Raw genomic sequence first — 24676 nt, 5'->3', positions numbered from 1 at the left:
GTAGCAGAAACGGAGGTGGGCGGGGCTTGCTACCCCGCATCTGGATGAAAAACATCTGGAGCGCTCGGTCCGCGTCCATGACTTTCCCCCCTGCAAACGGACCCCGGTACCGGACTCGTACCGAGCGACGGCCCCAGCGTGCCCGAGGACGATGGCTCGGTTCTGGAATATGCAGAACGCCGTGGTCCTCCTGAGCGTTGGTGAGTAACTTACTCTGTGTGCGTGTGCGTGTGTGTGTGTGTGTGTGTGTGTGCGTGTGTGTGTGTGTGTGTTGTGTGTGTGTGTGTGTGTGTGTGTGTGTGTGTGTGTGTGTGTGTGTGTGTGTGTGCGTGTGTGTGTGTGTGTGTGTGGGAGAGGGGGAGGCAGGGAGGGGGTGGAAAAGTTTGAAAAAGTCCAAAAAGTTTGTGACGACGTGTTCTTTGCTTACTTCAAGTGAATGTTGATCATATTTGTATAGCAAATATTAACGTTTCATTACCAACAACACAAACTGGCTAAATAACACAATTAACCACAATGTAAAAGGGGGGGAAAAAACTACTTCATCATCATAATAGTCGTGTTCAAGTAGCTCATGTTTTTCATCTTTCTGTCCAAAATCTAAATAAAAGTATTCTTATTTTGATTTTTAAAAAATGTAAATATGTCGCCCTATAGCGCTATGGCAGTGGTTCTTAACCTGGGTTCCATGCAACCCTAGGGGTTCTGTGAGTCGGCCTCAGGGGTTCGGTGGAGGTCGAGACACACCCGACTCATCGTGTAAATAAAAACTTCTCCCTATCGGCGTATTACGGATACAGCAGAAGTCAGACTGATTGGCAGGTGTGTAATTTGTTGGTTTTGTTGTTTGAACAAGGTGATGTTCATGCACGCTTCATTTTGTGCACCAGTAAAAAAAAACATGGTAACACTTTAGTATGGGGAACATATTCACCATTAATTAGTTGCTTATTAACATGCAAATTAGTAACATATTGGCTCTTAACTAGTCATTATTAAGTACTTATTAACAGTGTTGGGTTAGTTACTGAAAACCAGTAACTAGTTGCAATTACTAGTTACTTTATTTCAAAAGTAACTCAGTTACTAACTCAGTTACTTACACCAAAAAGTAATGCGTTACTGTGAAAAGTAACTATTTAGTTACTCCCCCCCCCCCCCCCTTTTTTTTTTAAGGCTCCCATTAATGCCCTTTTAGCCTTCATTTCAGTACTGTTATTGCACTGGAGAATAATACAATGTGTTGATCAACTTGACATGCATTTGCATCACTGAACTCAGAAAGCAATGTGGTCTACATACAACACACAAACAATGTGGTCTACAGACAACACACAAACAATGTGGTCTACATACAACACACAAACAATGTGGTCTACAGACAACACACAAACAATGTGGTCTACATACAACACACAAACAATGTGGTCTACATACAACACACAAACAATGTGGTCTACATACAACACACAAACAATGTGGTCTACAGACAACACACAAACAATGTGGTCTACATACAACACACAAACAATGTGGTCTACATACAACACACAAACAATGTGGTCTACATACAACACACAAACAATGTGGTCTACATACAACACACAAACAATGTGGTCTACATACAACACACAAACAATGTGGTCTACATACAACACACAAACAATGTGGTCTACAGACAACACACAAACAATGTGGTCTACATACAACACACAAACAATGTGGTCTACAGACAACACACAAACAATGTGGTCTACATACAACACACAAACAATGTGGTCTACATACAACACACAAACAATGTGGTCTACATACAACACACAAACAATGTGGTCTACATACAACACACAAACAATGTGGTCTACATACAACACACAAACAATGTGGTCTACATACAACACACAAACAATGTGGTCTACAGACAACACACAAACAATGTGGTCTACAGACAACACACAAACAATGTGGTCTACATACAACACACAAACAATGTGGTCTACATACAACACACAAACAATGTGGTCTACATACAACACACAAACAATGTGGTCTACAGACAACACACAAACAATGTGGTCTACATACAACACACAAACAATGTGGTCTACATACAACACACAAACAATGTGGTCTACATACAACACACAAACAATGTGGTCTACAGACAACACACAAACAATGTGGTCTACATACAACACACAAACAATGTGGTCTACATACAACACACAAACAATGTGGTCTACATACAACACACAAACAATGTGGTCTACATACAACACACAAACAATGTGGTCTACATACAACACACAAACAATGTGGTCTACATACAACACACAAACAATGTAGTCTACATACAACACACAAACAATGTAGTCTACATACAACACACAAACAATGTGGTCTACATACAACACACAAACAATGTGGTCTACATACAACACACAAACAATGTAGTCTACATACAACACACAAACAATGTAGTCTACATACAACACACAAACAATGTGGTCTACATACAACACACAAACAATGTGGTCTACATACAACACACAAACAATGTGGTCTACATACAACACACAAACAATGTGGTCTACATACAACACACAAACAATGTAGTCTACATACAACACACAAACAATGTGGTCTACATACAACACACAAACAATGTGGTCTACATACAACACACAAACAATGTAGTCTACATACAACACACAAACAATGTGGTCTACATACAACACACAAACAATGTGGTCTACAGACAACACACAAACAATGTGGTCTACATACAACACACAATGTGGTCTACATACAACACACAAACAATGTGGTCTACATACAACACACAAACAATGTGGTCCACATACAACACACAAACAATGTGGTCTACAGACAACACACAAACAATGTGGTCTACATACAACACACAAACAATGTGGTCTACAGACAACACACAAACAATGTGGTCTACATACAACACACAAACAATGTGGTCTACATACAACACACAAACAATGTGGTCTACAGACAACACACAAACAATGTGGTCTACATACAACACACAAACAATGTGGTCTACATACAACACACAAACAATGTGGTCTACAGACAACACACAAACAATGTGGTCTACATACAACACACAAACAATGTGGTCCACATACAACACACAAACAATGTGGTCTACATACAACACACAAACAATGTGGTCTACATACAACACACAAACAATGTGGTCTACATACAACACACAAACAATGTGGTCTACATACAACACACAAACAATGTGGTCTACAGACAACACACAAACAATGTGGTCTACATACAACACACAAACAATGTGGTCTACAGACAACACACAAACAATGTGGTCTACATACAACACACAAACAATGTGGTCTACATACAACACACAAACAATGTGGTCTACATACAACACACAAACAATGTAGTCTACATACAACACACAAACAATGTGGTCTACATACAACACACAAACAATGTGGTCTACATACAACACACAAACAATGTAGTCTACATACAACACACAAACAATGTGGTCTACATACAACACACAAACAATGTGGTCTACATACAACACACAAACAATGTGGTCTACAGACAACACACAAACAATGTGGTCTACATACAACACACAATGTGGTCTACATACAACACACAAACAATGTGGTCTACATACAACACACAAACAATGTGGTCCACATACAACACACAAACAATGTGGTCTACAGACAACACACAAACAATGTGGTCTACATACAACACACAAACAATGTGGTCTACAGACAACACACAAACAATGTGGTCTACATACAACACACAAACAATGTGGTCTACATACAACACACAAACAATGTGGTCTACAGACAACACACAAACAATGTGGTCTACATACAACACACAAACAATGTGGTCTACATACAACACACAAACAATGTGGTCTACAGACAACACACAAACAATGTGGTCTACATACAACACACAAACAATGTGGTCCACATACAACACACAAACAATGTGGTCTACATACAACACACAAACAATGTGGTCTACATACAACACACAAACAATGTGGTCTACATACAACACACAAACAATGTGGTCTACATACAACACACAAACAATGTGGTCTACATACAACACACAAACAATGTGGTCTACAGACAACACACAAACAATGTGGTCTACATACAACACACAAACAATGTGGTCTACAGACAACACACAAACAATGTGGTCTACATACAACACACAAACAATGTGGTCTACATACAACACACAAACAATGTGGTCTACATTCAACACACAAACAATGTGGTCTACATACAACACACAAACAATGTGGTCTACATACAACACACAAACAATGTGGTCTACAGACAACACACAAACAATGTGGTCTACATACAACACACAAACAATGTGGTCTACATACAACACACAAACAATGTGGTCTACATACAACACACAAAGACAAAGATATGTTTCAAAGGGCCAATTTATTTCAGGCCAGAAAAAATGGACAAAACTATTTTAAATAGCTGCAACATAATGGCACTTTAACTTGAACTCTAAGTAGATAGGATCTTTGATCCAAGACACAACTTACATTTAACTAAAATGTTATTTTCTTTGTGCTCGACAAAAGAAAAGTATTGAGAATGTCTCCATGTTAAAAAACTCGACTTCTGGCTTCGCCATGATGTCTTGTTAGTTGTTATGAGAGTAGCGTATGTGTGTGTGTGTGTGTGTGTGTGTGTGTGTGTGTGTGTGGCCCTTTAAGATATGACAGCATGAGAGGTGAGTGACGTCAGTGAGTGAGTGGGCGAGAGAGGTGAGGGAGCGGCGACAGTGAGTGCGTGTAGGTGCTCTAGCTTGGTGGATGGCTGCGTGCAATAAAGTCACAAAGTTGCAACAAACCGCCGGGCTCGTCATTCACCCTCAGCTGTAAAGACCCTCTTCCGGGTAAAGTGAAGGTTGTTAGACCCGAAGTACGGCTCTGGAGGAACGTCTCCCCTGCGGGGAGGCGTGCTTTCCCCCACCCACAGAAAGCACGCTTCTTTTCCACCGGAGCGCTCCAATAAAACACACTCAGATCTTCAGTTTCTAGCCGATACTACTTAAAAATAACGTAAAATAACGCAGTAACGCATCATGTAGTAACGGTAACTGAGTTACTGTATATGAAAAAATAACGCGTTAGATTACTAGTTACCGCCGAAACTAACGGCGTTACAGTAACGCGTTATTTAGTAACGCGTTAGTCCCAACACTGCTTATTAATGCCTTATTCGACATGGTCTTATTATAACCCTAATCCTCTAACCCTGGCCCTAACCCTCTAACCCAGGGGTCGGGAACCTTATTGGCTGGGAGAGCAATTAAAGCCAAATATTTTAAAATGTATTTCCGTGAGAGCCATATTATATTTTTTAACACTAATTACAACTAAATGCGTGCATTTTTAAAGGCCAAATGTGTCACCATACAAACTGCTCTGTTTTCATCGAACAATTCCACAGTATTCTGGACATCTGTGTTGGTAAATCTTTTGCAATTTGTTTAATGAACAATGGAGATTGCAAAGAAGAAAGTTGTAGGTGGGATCGGTGTATTAGCGGCTGGCTGCAGCAACACAACAAGGAGGACTTACTTGGATAGCAGACGCGCTAGCCGATGCTAGCCGCCAACGCATCTGTGATCGGGTGATGTCCTTCGTCGCGCCGTCGATCGCTGGAACGCAGGTGAGCACGGGTGTTGATGAGCAGATGAGGGCTGGCTGGCGTAGGTGGAGCGCTAATGTTTTTAGCATAGCTCTGTGAGGTCCGGTTGCTAAGTTAGCTTCAGCGTCGTTAGCAACAGCATTGTTAAGCTGTGCCAGGCTGAGAATTATTAACCGTGTATTTACATGTCCATGGTTTAATAGTATTGTTGATCTTCTGTCTATCCTTCCAGTCAGGGATTTATTTATTTTGTTTCTATCTGCATTGGAGCCAGATGCTATCACGTTAGCTCAGTAGCTAAAAAGCTTCGCTGATGTATTGTCGTGGAGATAAAAGTCACTGTGAATGTCCATTTCGCGTTCTCGACTCTCATTTTCAAGAGGATATAGTATCCGAGGGGGTTTAAAATACAAATCCGTGATCCACAATAGAAAAAGGAGAGAGTGTGGAATCCAATGAGCCAGCTTGTACCTAAGTTACGGTCAGAGTGAAAAAAGATATGTCTTTCACTGCATTCTAGTCCATCACTGTAACGTTCCTCATCCACGAATCTTTCATCCTCGCTCAAATTAATGGGGTAATCGTCGCTTTCTCGGTCCGAATCTCTCTCGCTCCATTGTAAACGACGGGGAATTGTGAGGAATCCTACCTTCTGTGACGTCACGCTACTTCCGGTATAGGCAAGGCTTTTTTTTATCAGCGACCAAAAGTTGCGAACTTTATCGTCGATGTTCTATACTAAATCCTTTCAGCAAAAATATGGCAATATCGCGAAATGATCAAGTATGACACATAGAATGGATCTGCTATCCCCGTTTAAATAAAAAAAAATAATTTCAGTAGGCCTTTAAGTAAGACCAACATTTTTAGAGTATAATAAGTCTCTTATTCTTTTTAATAACATTGTTATTCTGAAGCTAACCAATAAAAAATAAAATACTTCTTACCATTAATGCGACTTCTTGAACAGGTGCGGTAGAAAACGGATGGATGGATTAAAATGCGTGACAATGTTTTATATTTTGAACGTTATTTTTAACACTGATTATCAGCGGAATTATTCATTACTTATCATGTCAAGCAATGTCAGCTAAGATTTATCTGAGAGCCAGGTGCAGTCATCAAAAGAGCCGCATCTGGCTCTAGAGCGGGGGTGTCCAAAGTGCGGCCCGGGGGCCATTTGCGGCCCGCAGATAATTTTTCAACGGCCCCACGGCACATTCTAAAAATACGATGAAAAAAACCATAAAAAGTGGTATAAAAGAGCAAACAGGTGAAATGTAAGAAGAAAATGTTGCATTATTTACTCTAATAACACAAAGCTGCCATGCAGGCTGTTTTTTTCTTCAAAAAATAATAAGGAATCAAAATCAATGTCATTATGAATTATTGACCTATTCAAGGCTCCATTTACTTCACATTAAATATTCCACTTTGAGATATTTTGGGGGGAAAATGTTGCATATTTTTTGGTTGCCATTTAAAAAACAAAGTTTTTTAAAGAAGGGCCTAAAACGAACAAAAAAAAAACCATAAACAACAATAAAACTTATAATTGACGGATAGATCTGAAGTTGATCTTGAGACTATTGTGGTAAAAGTTAAAACAAATGTTGGATTTATTTTGTTAAACTTTACTGAGCAGTACCGTTTTGGATGCCCAATAGTTTTAGTGGGACTTTTTTTTTTTTTAAGTGTCATTGCTCCAAAAAATAATGAATTAAAATCAATGTTGTTATGAGTTATTGACCTTTTTAAGACTCCAATTATTATATAATCTCAAATATTCCACTTAAACATTTTATAGGGGGAAAATATTGCATATTTTGTGTTTTTTTCCATTAAAAAACACGGTTTTCCTTGACAAAAATGGCATACAACTTAAATATTTAAAAGCGTTATATTGACGATTGACCTAATGTTGATCTAGAGATTTAAACCTTGAACAATAATAATAATAATACTAAATAATGACACATTTGTAATATTTTTTTTGACCAAAACCTTTTGGGGATCAAGCCTGAGTGGAGGCCTAAATGTATCTTTTTTATACATATATTGTATTGGTTTTCAAAATAAAAAATATCAAAATGGCCCCCGCTTGCTTTGATTTTTCAGTGTGCGGCCCTCAGTGGAAAAAGAGCCATAGGTTCCCTACCCCTGCTCTAACCTTAACCCTAACCAAATAACTCTAAACTAAGTCTTTGTTACTTATAATATGTTCCCCATACTAAAGTGTTACCAAAAACATATAACTTTGTCTTGAATTTGGAAAAAAAAAACATTTTATTTTTCACTAAAGAAGGGTTTGAATGTGTATATGAAACTGGTGGGGTTCGGTACCTCCAACAAGGTTAAGAACCACTGCGCTATGGCATCATTGTATCTTTATTTGCTCGACACAAACAGGAAGTGATGGTATAACCGTGAACCAGTGGCGGATGCTGGTCTCTCAAAGAGGGGAAGCTCAATTTCGGCCTACATCATAAAATGTGTCGGTTTATTTATACGTAAATTCTACCCTCCGTTCCTTTTTAAGAAAGTGAGCCATATTGGACCAAAAATACAAAAACAAATCTGTCTGGAGCCGCAACAAATTAAAAGCCAAATTACATACAGATAGTGTGTCATGAGATATAGATTGAATTGAGATGACTTAAAGGAAACTAAATGAGCTCAAATATAGCTACAAATGAGGCATAATGATGCAATATGTACATATAGCTAGCCTAAATAGCATGTTAGCATCGATTAGCTTGCAGTCACGCAGTGACCAAATATGTCTGATTAGCACTCCACACAAGTCAATAACACCAACAAAACTCACCCTTGTGCACTCACGCACAACGTTAAAAGTTTGGTGGACAAAACGAGACAGAAAAAGAAGTGGCATAAAACACGTCCTAGAAAGTCGGAGAAAGTTACACATGTAAACAAACTAGGGTGAGTTCAAGGACCGCCAAAATTAGTAGGACAAAACGGCGCTCGCCAAATACTCGAATCAGTGAAACATGTTTAATACAAACAGTGTGCTTTATAACAATTACGGAGGTTTGTGTCATGTTTGTACTCATTCAGAAACCATATTAAAACAAAAAATATACTTTTTTCCCCTCATCTTTTTCCATTTTTCATACTATTTTGAAAAAGCTTCAGAGAGCCACTAGGGCGGCGCTAAAGACTAGAGCCGCGGGTTGCCGACCCCTGGCCTAGTGTTTAGAGCAGGCCTGGGCAATTATTTTGACTCGGGGGGCCACATTTAGAGAAAAAAATGTGTCTGGGGGCCGGTATATCTATTTTTAGGATCACTACTACAAAACCTCACAATAATGTCTTGATTGAATGCTAAAAACGTTATGACATCCCGCCTTAAAAAACATAATGGAATTTTACATTTTTCTATGAACGATAAAACACTGAATATTGACAAAATATGAACGCCACACCCCCTTTCGATCGACATATTTTACAATCAAGTGAAACGCAACAAAACAGTGAAATATGAACAAAATAAACCCACCTACAATCTGATATATCTTGATTTTTGCTGAATTTCCCCCAGGGATCAATAAAGTACTGTCTATTCTATTCTATTCTATTCTATACACTACCGTTCAAAAGTTTGGGGTCACCCAAACAATTTAGTGTAATAGCCTTCATTTCTAAGAACAAGAATAGACTGTCGAGTTTCAGATGAAAGTTCTCTTTTTCTGGCCATTTTGAGCGTTTAATTGACCCCACAAATGTGATGCTCCAGAAACTCAATCTGCTCAAAGGAAGGTCAGTTTTGTAGCTTCTGTAACGAGCTAAACTGTTTTCAGATGTGTGAACATGATTGCACAAGGGTTTTCTAATCATCAATTAGCCTTCTGAGCCAATGAGCAAACACATTGTACCATTAGAACACTGGAGTGATAGTTGCTGGAAATGGGCCTCTATACACCTATGTAGATATTGCACCAAAAACCAGACATTTGCAGCTAGAATAGTCATTTACCACATTAGCAATGTATAGAGTGTATTTCTTTAAGGTTAAGACTAGTTTAAAGTTATCTTCATTGAAAAGTACAGTGCTTTTCCTTCAAAAATAAGGACATTTCAATGTGACCCCAAACTTTTGAACGGTAGTGTATATCACTAAGCTTTAGAACTTTGTTGTGAAAATATCCTTCCGCGTCTGTGGAAACGCTTCCCGCCCACACTGCTTGGTGCTTCATCTGAGCTGCTGTGACGTAGATGACCATAGTAACTAATTAGGTGACCATAGTAAGTAATTAGATGACCATAGTAACTAATTAGGTGACCATAGTAAGTAATTAGATGACCATAGTAACTAATTAGGTGACCATAGTAAGTAATTAGGTGACCATAGTAACTGGTAAATCATCCATAAGCGCAGATTCCAACCATTGAAATACTTAGTATTAGAGATGTCCGATAATATCGGTCTGCCAATATTATCGGCCGATAAATGCGTTAAAATGTAATATCGGAAATTATCGGTATCGGTTTTTTTATTATCAGTATCGGTTTTTTTTCTGTTTTTTTTCTTTTCTTTTTTTTATTAAATCCACATAAAAAACACAAGATACACTTACAATTAGTGCACCAACCCAAAAAACCTCCCTCCCCCATTTACACTCATTCACACAAAAGGGTTGTTTCTTTCTGTTATTAATATTCTGGTTCCTACATTATATATCAATATATATCAATACAGTCTGCAAGGGATACAGTCCGTAAGCACACATGATTGTGCGTGCTGCTGGTCCACTAATAGTACTAACCTTTAACAGTTAATTTTACAAATTTTCATTAATTACTAGTTTCTATGTAACTGTTTTTATATTGTTTTACTTTCTTTTTTATTAAAGAAAATGTTTTAAATTTATTTATCTTATTTTATTTGATTCATCTTTTTTAAAAAGTACCTTATCTTCACCATACCTGGTTGTCCAAATTAGGCATAATAATGTGTTAATTCCACGACTGTATATATCGGTTGATATCGGTATCGGTTGATATCGGTATCGGTAATTAAAGAGTTGGACAATATCGGCATATTGGATATCGGCAAAAAGCCATTATCGGACATCCCTACTTAGTATAGTTGAAGACTTACGGTCATTAGAAAAGATGAGTGCACATCATAATGGCAGCTACACTTTCCATCTTAAAGATCTAAAAAAAATATTTGGGAATGTCCGGCGGGCTAGATTGAAAAGCTAAACGGGTCGCATGTGTCCTTAATTTGCCAGGTCTGTGTTAGAGTTTCCGCCCTGAGATCGGTAGGTTGTGAGTTCAAACCCCGGCCGAGTCATACCAAAGACTATAAAAATGGGAGCCATTACCTCCCTGCTTGGCACTCAGCATCAAGGGTTGGAATTGGGGGTTAAATCACCAAAAATGATTCCCGGGCGCGGCCACCGCTGCTGCTCACTGCTCCCCTCACCTCTCAGGGGGTGATCAAGGGTGATAGGTCAAATGCAGAGAATAATTTCGCCACACCTAGTGTGTGTGTGTGACAATCATTGGTACTTTAACTTTAACTTTAGTGCGAAGTGTGTCCGCCTGTGAGTGCTTTGAGACGGTGGAGTGGCTCAGCAGTCACATAACATGTGCGGCTTCTGCACGCACACAATTGAATGCAACGCATACTTCATCAACAGCGATACAGGTTACACTGAGGGTAGCCGAATAAAAAACTTTAACACTGTTAAAAAATACACGCCACACTGTGAATCCACACCAAACAATCAATCAATCAATCAATGTTTATTTATATAGCCCTAAATCACAAGTGTCTCAAAGGGCTGCACAAGCCACAACGACATCCTCGGTACAGAGCCCACTGCAGCACTAACTCTTCCGGGACGCTACAAGGTGTGTGTGTGTGTGGGGAGGGGGGTTCTGTGGTAGCGGGGGTGTATTTTGTAGCGTCCCGGAAGAGTTAGTGCTGCAGAGGATTCTGGGTATTTGTTCTGTTGTGTTTATGTTGTGTTACGGTGCGGATGTTCTCCCGAAATGTGTTTGTCATTCTTGTTTGGTGTGGATTCACAGAGTGGCGTATACCGTATTTTTCGGAGTATAAGTCGCACCGGAGTATAAGTCGCACCAGCCGAAAATGCATAATAAAGAAGGAAAAAAACATATATAAGTCGCACTGCCAAACTATGAAAAAAACTGCAACATATAGTCCGAAAAATACGGTATTTCTAACAGTGTTAAAGTTTTTTATACTGGCACCCTCAGTGTAGCCTGTATGGCTGTTGATGAAGTATGCGTTGCATTCACTCGTGTGTGCGTACAGAAGCCGCACATATCTTGTGACTGGGTCTGAACGATGTTAGAATGGATGAAAAGCGGACGTGACGACAGCTCGTAGAGGACGTTAAAGGCAGTGCCTTTAAGGCACGCCCCCAAGACTGTGGACTACGAGATATAATGACTGATGAACACCTTCGTTGGATAATGAAGGTTGCCTCAGCTCAAAGCCTGAGCCCCGACATTAATGAACTAGCATCCAAGAAAAGATGGCAGGTATCTGGCTTGGGCACATCAGATTAGATCAGTGTGTTGCAAACTGAGCAGTTTAAAGTCCTGATTGGTTGGTTTATTCATTGTTATTTTATTTTCTAATTTATTAGCCTGTGGAAAAAGTTAATGTTGATATTTACCTCCGAAGGCTGCAAATAGAAAAGAGGCATTCAGTTTTTATTTAAATTGTATTTGATATGCCATTGATATTTTATTATTATTATTATTTGAAACTCGATTTTGCATGTCACTATAAAGTTATACAAGCCTCGCTTGTTCAATATTCAATGCAAAACTTGTTTGAGTCCCTATTAAAAGGTTAATTTGTTCAACCTTGGCCCGCGGCTTTGTTCAGTTTTACATTTTGGCCCACTCTTGTATTTGAGTTTGACACCCCTGGTCTACACCGTTTAAAGCCCCGTGAAGCTGCGGGAATGAGAGAGAGGTAAGCCGCGTCGTTCCCAGTGACAAGAAGCTGATTCTGAACAAAAGAGCGCGTAGTCAATAACACGTACACTCAACACTACATATTTAATCACTTACTTTTGGACACTTTAGGGCAGGGGTCGGCAACCCAAAATGTTGAAAGAGCCATATTGGACCAAAAATACAAAAACAAATCTGTCTGGAGCCGCAAAAAATTAAAAGCCATATTACATACAGATAATGTGTCAAGAGATATACATTTAAAGGACTTAAAGGAAACTAAATGACCTCAAATATAGCTACAAATGAGGCATAATGATGCAATATGTACATATAGCTAGCCTAAATAGCATGTTAGCATCGATTAGCTAGCATTAATGCAGTAACCAAATATGTCTGATTAGCACTCCACACAAGTCAATAACATCAACAAAACTCACCTTTGTGCCTTCACGCACCACGTTAACAGTTGGGTGGACAAAATGAGACAGAAAAAGAAGTGGCATAAAACACGTCCTAGAAAGCCGGAGAAAGTTATACATGGAAACAAACTAAGGTGAGTTCATGGACCGCCAAAATTAGTAGGACAAAACGGCGCTCGCCAAATACTCGAATCAGTGAAGCATGTTTAATATAAACAGTGTGTTATAACAATTAGTGTCATGTTTGTCCTCCTACAGAAACCATATTAAAACAAAAAATATATTTTTTCCCCTCATCTTTTTCCATTTTTCGTACATTTTTGAAAAAGCTCCAGAGAGCCACTAGGGCGGCGCTAAAGAGCCGCATGCGGCTCCAGAGCCGCGGGTTGCCGACCCCTGCTTTAGGGGAAGCTGAACTTCCCTTGCAGTCTTACAGCAATGGCCTCTGCCGTGAACCCTGGTGATCAGTTTTTAAGTGACTGCATTGTTGTGTGTTTGCGTGTGTGTCACTGACACCACAAACACACACACACTTTGTTGCAGTGACAGTCGCTGTCCTCTCCGGCAAGAAAGTCTAGATGTGTGTGTGTGTGTGTGTGTGTGTGTGTGTGTGTGTACAAAGATGTAGTGTAGCTCACTCATTAAAGTCGGACAAAGTATTAGAGTGATACAATGCACCGCCATGGACGCACAACATTGAGTACAATTGCTGGCTTTGACCATGCTCGTGTCTTGCAAGTGTAAAAATAAGTGGCGAGAACGTTAGCTGACAAGTATTATGTCGACTTCATTACCTCCTCTCGTCCCTTGTCTTCTCCTGCCAGCGGCGGTGGTGTCGCTGAGCCATCTCAACTTCAACGTGTGCAAGTGGTGCGAAGCGTCCAGTCCGGCGTGCCAGGACGACGTCTGCCTCTCCAACTGCTCCTTGTCCTCCTACTGCACCTCCCTGGAGGAGATCTGCGTCTCCATATGGCGAGCTAACACGCTAACATGCTAAGCTCCTACGTACAACTCGTTCTCGTCACTACCCGAGTTGACCCGCGACAAGGGCTAAGCAGACTGACACCAGACTTATGTAGACTGCCAGTGAATTGGGAAACAGACACTGGACTGAAGCAGGCTGACACCGGATCACAACAGGTTTGACGGTATTGGTGTAACTCAGCTGGTTTGGTTTCCGCACGGGGACGTGAATCATGGTAGTTCGTATGAGAGGCGAGCACGCTGACCACTGGTTTAAAAGCCCGAGCTGGCAACCTACCAGCCAACACTACTCTTGAAGTAGTCACGGAGTGAGGTTTAACTAACGTACACTTCCCGTTACACTCACCCTCCTAAACCTCAGTCCGGGTCACAGCACCACTGTACCATTTTTACCCCATCCCGCAAATGAAACACGAATCCTGGTTGTTCGTATGCTGACCACTTGGCTAAAAGCCCGAGCTGGCAACCTACCAGCCAACACTACTCTTGAAGTAGTCACGGAGTGAGGTTTAACTAACGTACACTTCCCGTTACACCAGGGGTGTCAAACATACGGCCCGAGGGCCAGATCAGGCCCGCGAACAGGTTTTATCCGGCCCGCGGGATGAGTTTGCTAAGTATAAAAATTAACCTGACATTTTTGAATGAAAGAAACCGCTGTTCTAAATGTGCCCACTGGATGTCGCAATAGCAATGCTTTGTATATTTGTAGTTGATGCTACATATGAACAAAATAAACCACATGATGTTAGTACATCGGTCGAGGAAAATGATCAAACTACATAAATAACATCCTGTAATTTGATTTTGATATATTTTTTCTATCTGGATAGATTGAAAATTAACACCTATGAGTTGACTGATGAACATTATCACATAATTTATTCAGAAAATATAAATAACGACAGATAAATTATTAACCGCAACACGTAGGTGTAAAAAAACAAAGCTTAACATTATGATTTGCACATTTGTGCTTGTTCTATTTTTAAACAAAGAAAACATTCTGAAGTTGTCTATATTTTTTAGTTATCGTGCCGTGATTTTACCAGTCCGGCCCACTTGGGAGTAGATTTTTCTCCATGTGGCCCCCGATCTAAAATGAGTTTGACACCCCTGCGTTACACTCACCCCCCTAAACCTCAGTCCGGGTCACAGCACCACTGTACCATGTTTACCCCATCCCGCAAATGAAACACGAATCCTGGTTGTTCGTATGCTGACCACTTGGCTAAAATCCCGAGCTGGCAGCCTACCAGGCCAGCACTACTCTTGGAGTTGTCAGGGAGTGACACTGGCTGACCCCCTACCCCAAGACCCAAGTTGACTGAAACTGGAATGAAACAGACTGACAATGTATTAGAACTGGATTTACATGACATTTACATTAGACCTCAGTGAACTGACACTGGATTTAAACTGCCATTAACCAGACTGACACTGGATTGGAACACGTTTGGCACAACATTTACACTAGGCCTAAGTGGACTGACACAAGACCTATGTAGACGGTCACCGGTTGAAGATGACTAAAACAGACTGACACAGGATGGACACTGGTACGTGGAAGACTGACACTGGACTCTGGATTTAAATGAGACTAAAGCAGACAGACACAAAAGAGAGACACAGCATTTAAACTAGATGTGAATGAACTAACACTGGATTGAAACAGCCATGAAGCAGACTGGATTGGACCACAGACACTGGATTGGAACAGGTTTGACAGTATTAAAGGCCTACTGAAAGCCACTACTACCGACCACGCAGTCTGATAGTTTATATATCAATGATGAAATCTTAACATTGCAACACATGCCAATAAAGCCGGGTTAACTTATAAAGTGACATTTTAAATTTCCCGGGAAACTTCCGGTTGAAAACGTCTATGTATGATGACGTATGCGCGTGACTTCAATGGTTGAAGCGGAAGTATTCGGACACCATTGTATCCAATACAAACAGCTCTGTTGTCATCGCAAAATTCCACAGTATTCTGGACATCTGTGTTGGTGAATCTTTTGCAATTTGTTTAATGAACAATGGAGACTGCAAAGAAGAAAGTTGTAGGTGGGATCGGTGTATTAGCGGCCGGCTGCAGCAACACAACCAGGAGGACTTTGAGTTGGATAGCAGACGCGCTATCCGACGCTAGCCGCCGACCGCATCGATGATCGGGTGAAGTCCTTCGTCGCGCCGTCGATCGCTGGAACGCAGGTGAGCACGGGTGTTGATGAGCAAATGAGGGCTGGCGTAGGTGGAGCGCTCTTGTTTTTATCATAGCTCTGACGAGGTCCCGGAGCTAAGTTAGCTTCAATGGCGTCGTTAGCAACCGCATTGCTAGGCTTCGACAGGCGGCACAGCATTAACCGTGTGGTTACAGGTCCAGTGTTTGGTTCGGTGTCTCCTGATAGTAGAAGTAATAATAGTATTGTTGATCTGCTGTCTATCCTTCCAGTCAGGGGCTTATTTCTTTTGTTTCTATCTGCATTTAAGCACGATGCTATCACGTTAGCTCCGTAGCTAAAGTGCTTCGCCGATGTATTGTCGTGGAGATAAAAGTCACTGTGAATGTCCATTTCGCGTTCTAGACTCTCATTTTCAAGAGGATATAGTATCCGAGGTGGTTTAAAATACAAATCCGTGATCCACAATAGAAAAAGGAGAGAGTGTGGAATCCAATTAACCCCTGTACCTAAGTTACGGTCAGAGCGAAAAAAGATACGTCCTGCACTGCACTCTAGTCCTTCACTCTTACGTTCCTCATCCACAAATCTTTCATCCTGGCTCAAATTAATGGGGTAATCGTCGCTTTCTCGGTCCGAATCGCTCTCGCTGCTGGTGTAAACAATGGGGAAATGTGAGGAGCCTTTCAACCTGCGACGTCACGCTACTTCCGATACAGGCAAGGCTTTTTTTTTTATCAGCGACCAAAAGTTGCGAACTTGATCGTCGATGTTCTCTACTAAATCCTTTGAGCAAAAATATGTCAATATCGCGAAATGATCAAGTATGACACATAGAATGGATCTGCTATCCCCGTTTGAATAAAAAAAAATCATTTCAGTAGGCCTTTAACACAAGACCTAAATTGACAGACAATGGATTGAAACTGGTATGAAGCTGACTGACACAGTATTGGAACATGATTGACGTGACCTAAGTGAGCTGACCCTGGATTGAAACTGAACTGACACTGCATTGAGGATGGACTTAATTCGGTCTGATTGCGACCTTGGACACGCACCCACTTCCTGAAACGTAGTTATGGTGAAAAGCATCAGAGAAGATTGTGATGATGTAATTGTGTCTTTACCAGGAGAAAGATGAACGACACAACAACGGTGCACACCATGTGTCACGACCCCGCGCTACCGCTAGAGGGCGTGGAGGCGGGGCTACTGCGCAATGTCACCTCCAGAGAGTGTCACATGGTGCGGCAGCCAGCAGATGTGGGTGTGGCCATGGTGTGCGGTTGCCGCGGCGAACATGAATGCAACGACAAGCTGATCTTCACCGACAGTGAGTGCATTCGGGCAGCGCGGTCACGTGACATGATCACGCCCATGTGACTCTTTCTTTGACCATCAGGTTTCTCTAGGCTGCACAGCAAGGACGTGGCCCCCGTGGTGGCCGTCAGCCTCCTGCCGCCCCTCCTGCTGGCTGCCATCGCCACGGCCGCCTTCTGTTTCCACCGCACGCGTCGCCGAGGTAAACACGGCCGTCCCGTCGGACTCCGGTGGCCCGCCAAGACCAACGGTGACCGTCCTTGCGGGGGCAGACGGGAGAGTAGCGTTCAAAGTGAGGAGTCGACGGCCAAGGTGGCGTCCCTTCACAGTGGCGCGGGCGGGCCGCTCCCCATCAAACTGGAGGTGCTGGTGGGCAAAGGACGCTTTGCTGAGGTGTGGAGGGCGCGATTGCCGCCAAAGGACACGGTTGCAGTTAAAGTGTTTCTCGCCGCGGAATACGCCTCGTGGAGAAACGAGAGCGCCATCTTGTCCGACCCCGAGCTGGAACACGACAACGTCGTCGGATTCCGCGCGGCTGAAGCCCGAGGTCCAGCAGGTCACGCTATGACCACATATTGGCTGGTCTTGACGTATTACCACCTGGGAAACCTGCAAGACTTCCTCGTGACCAGTGTCCTCAACTGGGAGGAGCTGGTTACCATGGCAACCAGCCTTGCTCGTGGCTTGGCTCACCTTCACAGTGACACCACACCCACCGGGGTGCCCAAGGTGACGCCTCTAGCAATGTAATAAATATTATGTGAGTGTGAGACTAAGATTTTAGTTAAGCTAACGCGCCCCTCGCAGTTGCCGGTGGCTCATCGGGACGTGAAGAGTAGCAACATCATGCTGAAGAAGAACGGCGAATGTGTTCTGTGCGATTTTGGCCTGGCACTCAAACTGGACCTCTCCCTCACGGTAGACGACTACGCCAACAGCGGACAGGTAAAGTCAAGCGGTATCTCGGGAAAATGCCGCTGAGAACCCGATCCTTCCATGTGGTACATTCCAGGTGGGCACGGCCCGCTACATGGCTCCTGAGGTACTGGAGTCCAGAGTCAACTTGGACGATGTGGAGGCCTTCAAGCAGATGGACGTGTACTCCATGGCCTTGGTCCTGTGGGAAATGGCCTCCCGCTGCAGCGCCGTCGGAGGTAGTAGGCAAAATACAACAATAGCCAAACAGAACAATCCATGCCGGGGCAACTCCTGAGCTGGTTCCCTATGGCAACAAGACCCACTAAACTGTGTGTGTGTGTTTGTGCATGTATGTAGAGGTGAGAAGCTACGAGCCGGCGTTTGGCTCCAAAGGGTGCGAGCATCCTTGCGTGGACAGCATGCGAGATCTTGTGCTGAGAGACCGACGACGACCCGACATGCCGACCGCCTGGACGCAGCATCAGGTCTGTCATCTATCTCTTAAACGCCTACTGAAATGAATTTTCTTATTTAAACGGGGATAGCAGATCTATTCTATGTGTCATACTTGATCATTTCGCGATATTGCCATATTTTTGCTGAAAGGATTTAGTATAGAACAACGACGATAAAGATTGCAACTTTGGGTATCTGATAAAAAAAAAGGCTTGCCCCTACCGGAAGTAGCGTGACGTAGTCAGTTGAACATATACGCAAAGTTCCCTATTGTTTACAATGATGGCCGCATGAAGTGAGAGAGATTCGGACCGAGAAAGCGACAATTTCCCCATTAATTTGAGCGAGGATGAAAGATTTGTGGATGAGTAAAGTGCAAGTGAAGGACTAGTGGGGAGTTGAAGCTATTCAGATAGGGAAGATGCTGTGAGAGCCGGGGGTGACCTGATATTCAGCTGGGAATGACTACAACAGTAAATAAACACAAGACATATATATACTCTATTAGCCACAACACAACCAGGCTTATATTTAATATGCCACAAATTAATCCTGCATAAAAACACCTGCGTGTTTGTTATGCTAGCTCCTAGCTCCTCTGCTAGCTCCTAGCTCCATAGAACACGCCAATACAATTCAAACACCTGATCAACACACACAATCACTCAGCCCAAAAGACCGTTCACCTAACCCAAGGTTCATAAAGCTTATATATTTTAAAAAAGTTACGTACATACGCAAAAAAAAGTTGCGCACATACGGTCAAGCGATCAAATGTTTAGAAGCCAAAGCTGCATACTCACAGTAGCACGTCTGCGTCTTTGTCATCCAAATCAAAGTAATCCTGGTAAGAGTCTGTGTTGTCCCAGTTCTCTACAGGCGTCTGTGTATCGAAGTCAAAAGTCCTCCTGGTTAGAGTCTCTGTTATCCGAGTTCTTCCATCTTGACTGCATCTTCCGGGAATGTAAACAAAGAAGCGCCGGCTGTGTACTGTTGTTGCTGACTACGTTCGAAAAATACGTCCATTTCGCACCGACAACTTTCTTCTTTGCTTGCTCAGCTTCCTTCTCCATAATGCAATGAACATGATTGCAACAGATTCACGAACACAGATGTCCAGAATACTGTGGAATTATGAAATGAAAACAGAGCTTTTTCGTATTGGCTTCAATGTGGAAGGCATACCCGTGTTCCCCGGGCTACGTCACGCGCATACGTCATCCTCAGAGGCGTTTCGAACCGGAAGTTTAGCGGCAAATTTAAAATGTCACTTTATAAGTTAACCCGGCCGTATTGGCATGTGTTATAATGTTAAGATTTAATCATTGATATATAAACTATCAGACTGCGTGGTCGGTAGTAGTGGGTTTCAGTAGGCCTTTAAAGGCCTACTGAAATGAGATTTTCTTATTTAAACGGGGATAGCAGATCCATTCTATGTGTCATACTTGATCATTTCGCCATATTTTTGCTGAGAGGATTTAGTAGAGAACATCGACGATAAAGTTCGCAACTTTTGGTCGCTGATAAAAAAAAGCCTTGCCTGTACCGGAAGTAGCGTGACGTCACAGGTTGTGGAGCTCCTCACATCTGCACATTGTTTACAATCATGGCCACCAGCAGTGAGAGCGATTCGGACCGAGAAAGCGACGATTTTCCCATTAAATTGAGTGAGGATGAAAGATTTGTGGATGAGGAAAGTGAGAGTGAAGGACTAGAGGGCAGTGGAAGCGATTCAGATAGGGAAGATGCTGGGAGAGGCGGGTGGGACCTGATATTCAGCTGACTAAAACAGTAAATAAACACAAGACATATATATACTCTATTAGCCACAACTTATATTTAATATGCCACAAATTAATCCCGCGTAACAAACACCTCCCGCCTCCCGTCCATATAACCCGCCAATACAAATAAAACACCCGCACAACACACTCAATCCCACAGCCCAAAGTACCGTTCATACAGCACATATATTTCCCCAAAGTTACGTACGTGACATGCACATAGCGGCACGCACGTACGGGCAAGCGATCCAATGTTTGGAAGCCGCAGCTGCGTACTCACGGTACCGCGTATCCAACTCAAAGTCCTCCTGGTAAGAGTCTCTGTTGTCCCAGGCCAATGGTAAAGCTTGACTGTCATCGTTCGGGAATGTAAACAATGAAACACCGGCTACGTGTTTGTGTTGCTGCAGCCGGCCGCTAATACACCGCTTCCCACCTACAGCTTTCTTCTTTGCTATCTCCATTGTTCATTAAACAAATTGCAAAAGTTTCACCAACACAGATGTCCGGAATACTGTGGAATTTTGCGATGAAAACAGACGACTTAATAGCTGGCCACAAGGGTGTCCAAAAATGTCCGCTACCATCCGTGACGTCACGCGCAAACGTCATCATACCGAGACGTTTTCAGCAGGATTTTTCGCGGGAAATTTAAAATTGCACTTTACTAATCTAACCCGGCCGTATTGGCATGTGTTGCAATGTTAAGATGTCATCATTCATATATAAACTATCAGACTGCGTGGTCGGTAGTAGTGGCTTTCAGTAGGCCTTTACATTTTAGATGGGTTGTGTATGACTTCAGGGAATGAACGTCTTCTGCTCCACCGTGGGGGAGTGCTGGGATCACGACCCCGAGGCCCGGCTGACAGCGCCCTGCGTGCTGGAGCGCTTTGCCGCCCTGCAGCAAGACCAAGTGGAGAAAACGGGCACATCAGAAGGTGATGACGGTAGAGCAAAGACGCCAGAGGATGTCGGCCATGCTGAAAGTGCTGCTCCTCAGGGGCACAACGTGTGATTGCATGAAGACTTTTCCATGTACACTGCTGATCTTCAAAGTGACCACGTAAGCAGAAGTCGCCATGTGACGCCGCGACTTCAACGTCAAAGAAGAATTTTCTGATCTCATTTCCTCAGCAAGGCAGCTGACTCAACACATTCCAAAGTCTTCTTCCTAAAAAAAAAAAGGTCACGTGGACATGTCTTGAAAACAACAGGACGTGGCTTTCTCATTGGTCAGTTACCTGTATGAAGTATGAAAAGGGGCGGGACTAATGTTAAACAGTGCTGCTTGCCCTTGTGGCCACATTTTTGGTGACTAATTGCACTGAGCAGCCTGGGCAGACATGTTCACCACTTCCTGTTCTAGGACAACCAATCAAGTGGCTTTAAGATGACCATTCTCTCTGATGGTATTTTGTCTTTGCATGTGAGTCTGCACTAGCCAGAATACTTGAATGTCTTGGGACTGTAACCCTACCAACATAGCCATATTGACGATTGTAACCTTAACTCCAAACCCCTTCAACTAGAGATGTCCGATATTATCGGCCGATAAATGCTTTAAAATGTAATATCGGAAATTATTGGTATCGGTTTCAAAAAGTAAAATTTAGGACTAAAATGCCGCTGTACGGAGTGGTACACGGACGTAGGGAGAAGTACAGAGCGCCAATAAACCTTAAAGGCGCTGCCTTTGCATGCCGGCCCAATCACATAATATCTACGACTTTTCACACACACACAAGTGAATGCAAGCCATATTTGGTCAACAGCCATACAGGTCACACTGAGGGTGGCTGTATAAACAACTTTAACCCTGTTACAAATATGCGCCACACTGTGAACCCACACCAAACAAGAATGACAAACACATTTCGGGAGAACATCCGCACCGTAACACAACATAAACACAACAGAACAAATACCCAGAACCCCTTGCAGCACTAACTCTTCCGGGACGCTACAATATACACCCCCCGCCACCCCCTACCCTGCCCACCTCAACCTCCTCATGCTCTCTCAGGGAGAGTATGTCCCAAATTCCAAGCTGCTGTTTTGAGGCATGTTAAAAAAAAATAATGCACTTTGTGACTTCAATAATAAATATGGCAGTGCCATGTTGGCATTTTTTTTCCATAACTTGAGTTGATTTATTTTGGAAAACCTTGTTACATTGTTTAATGCATCCAGCGGGGCCGTACTTGCCAACCCTCCCGAATTTTCCGGGAGACTCCCGAAATTCAGCGCCTCTCCCGAAAACCTCCCGGGACAAATATTCTCCCGAAAATCTCCCGATTGAGGACAGCCTGTTTTCGCGTCCGCTTTCCCACGATATAAACAGCGTGCCTGTCCAGTCACGTTATTCCATACGAGGCGTCCGGCATACCGCCGATGAGCACGGTGCAGATGGAGAAGATCTTCTCGGCGTCCGTGTTGGCGCACACGTTGCCAAAGCCGACGCTGGTCAGGCTGCTGAGGGTGAAGTAGAGGGCGGCGATGTACGAGCTGCGCACCGACGGGCCGCCGACCGTGTTGTTGACGTAGGGCATCTCCAGGCGTTTGCCCAGCTCATGGAGCCATCCTCGGGGAAGAGACGGGAGGACAACAGGGTGACAAGAACTAAATCATCCAGACTAGAGATAAATTGTATTATTATGTTTATCTTACCTAAAAATAAATATTTATTAACTAAAAAAAATATATATATATACATTTTTACTATATTTTGCTAAAAACATCAAAATTAATTGTATTTTTATTTGTATTTTTTCTGACTCCTAATTACATCCAGCCATAGAATTATACATTAAAATAAACATATTTGAAATAATTAATTTTAAATGATCATAATAATTAATTTAAAATGACCGTATTTAATTATTAAAATAATTGCTTGTTTATCAACAACTTTCGCATTTTATTCATTACATTTTGAAGCTCTCAGAAGCCAAGTTATGTTATATTCCTTAAGATTTACTGTATTTATGCAAGTTTGAAGAATCAATTATCTAAACACAGTTTTGTTTGCATATTTTCAGGATGTAGATATATATATATATATATATATATATATATATATATATATATATATATATATATATATATATATATATATATATATATATATATATATATATATATATATATATATGAAATACTTGACTTGGTGAATTCTAGCTGTAAATATACTCCTCCCCTCTTAACCACGCCCCCCGCCCCCAACCACGCCCCCCCACCCCCCACCCCCACCTCCCGAAATCGGAGGTCTCAAGGTTGGCAAGTATGAGCGGGGACATCACAACAAAATTAGGCATAATAATGTGTTAATTCCACGACTGTATATATTGGTATCGGTTGATATCGGAATCAGTAATTAAGAGTTGGACAATATCGGAATATCGGATATCGGCAAAAAAGCCATTATCGGACATCTCTACTTTCAACTAACAAAGCCATATCAACGATTCTAACCCACCGCCCCTAAACCCTTTTTTAATCAATTGCTATATCAACGATTGTCACCCTAACCTCAAACCCAACGTTCCGACGACCGTCCAGTCTTCGTTGCCTTATAGTCTGTCCTTAGCTTGGGACAAATGTTGGGATCTATTCATCGTCGTGAAGTGGGAGGAGCCTATGCCAGCGGTCACTCTGTACTGATCAGCTGTCAGTCGCAGAGAACTATAAGACTATATGAGGCACTACAACAACCATGACCCCAGACCTTCTGCTGTCTCACATGGGAGTCCATAGGGAGGTGGACAAAACCAACCCCAGACACTTGATTATTTATTTAGCTAAAAGCTAAATAATACTTTCCGACCTTGAGACCTCCGAATTCGGGAGATGGGGAGAGTTCTGGGTATTTGTTCTGTTGTGTTTATGTTGTGTTA

The 24676-nt window shown here is 42.2% G+C and overlaps 1 protein-coding gene across 1 annotated transcript; it reads left to right on the top strand.

Annotated features, from left to right (window-relative positions):
* Window positions 1-52: 52 nt before the first annotated feature.
* On the top strand, window positions 53-23648 carry tgfbr2l (transforming growth factor beta receptor-like). The gene is made up of 8 exons (XM_062061560.1): window positions 53-200; window positions 13951-14098; window positions 17430-17632; window positions 17702-18348; window positions 18427-18564; window positions 18632-18773; window positions 18895-19022; window positions 21586-23648. Exons 1-8 carry the CDS (start codon window positions 152-154, stop codon window positions 21796-21798), a joined length of 1668 nt encoding a protein of 555 aa, XP_061917544.1. The 5' UTR covers window positions 53-151; the 3' UTR covers window positions 21799-23648.
* Window positions 23649-24676: the final 1028 nt, after the last annotated feature.

The sequence above is a fragment of the Entelurus aequoreus genome, linkage group LG10 (assembly GCF_033978785.1).
Source record: "Entelurus aequoreus isolate RoL-2023_Sb linkage group LG10, RoL_Eaeq_v1.1, whole genome shotgun sequence".
Classification (NCBI taxonomy): Eukaryota; Metazoa; Chordata; class Actinopteri; order Syngnathiformes; family Syngnathidae; genus Entelurus; species Entelurus aequoreus.
The sequence above is the reverse complement of the archived record's forward strand: the minus strand, read 5'-3'. Positions and strand labels throughout refer to the sequence as shown.

Bases quoted from the DNA above. Each gene is read 5' to 3' on its own strand.
- tgfbr2l (XM_062061560.1), top strand. From the start codon at position 152: ATGGCTCGGTTCTGGAATATGCAGAACGCCGTGGTCCTCCTGAGCGTT. The intron at 14,099-17,429 runs GCGAGCTAACAC...TGTCTTTACCAG, and splicing joins GAGATCTGCGTCTCCATATG to GAGAAAGATGAACGACACAA. The intron at 18,349-18,426 runs GTGACGCCTCTA...CGCCCCTCGCAG, and splicing joins CACCCACCGGGGTGCCCAAG to TTGCCGGTGGCTCATCGGGA.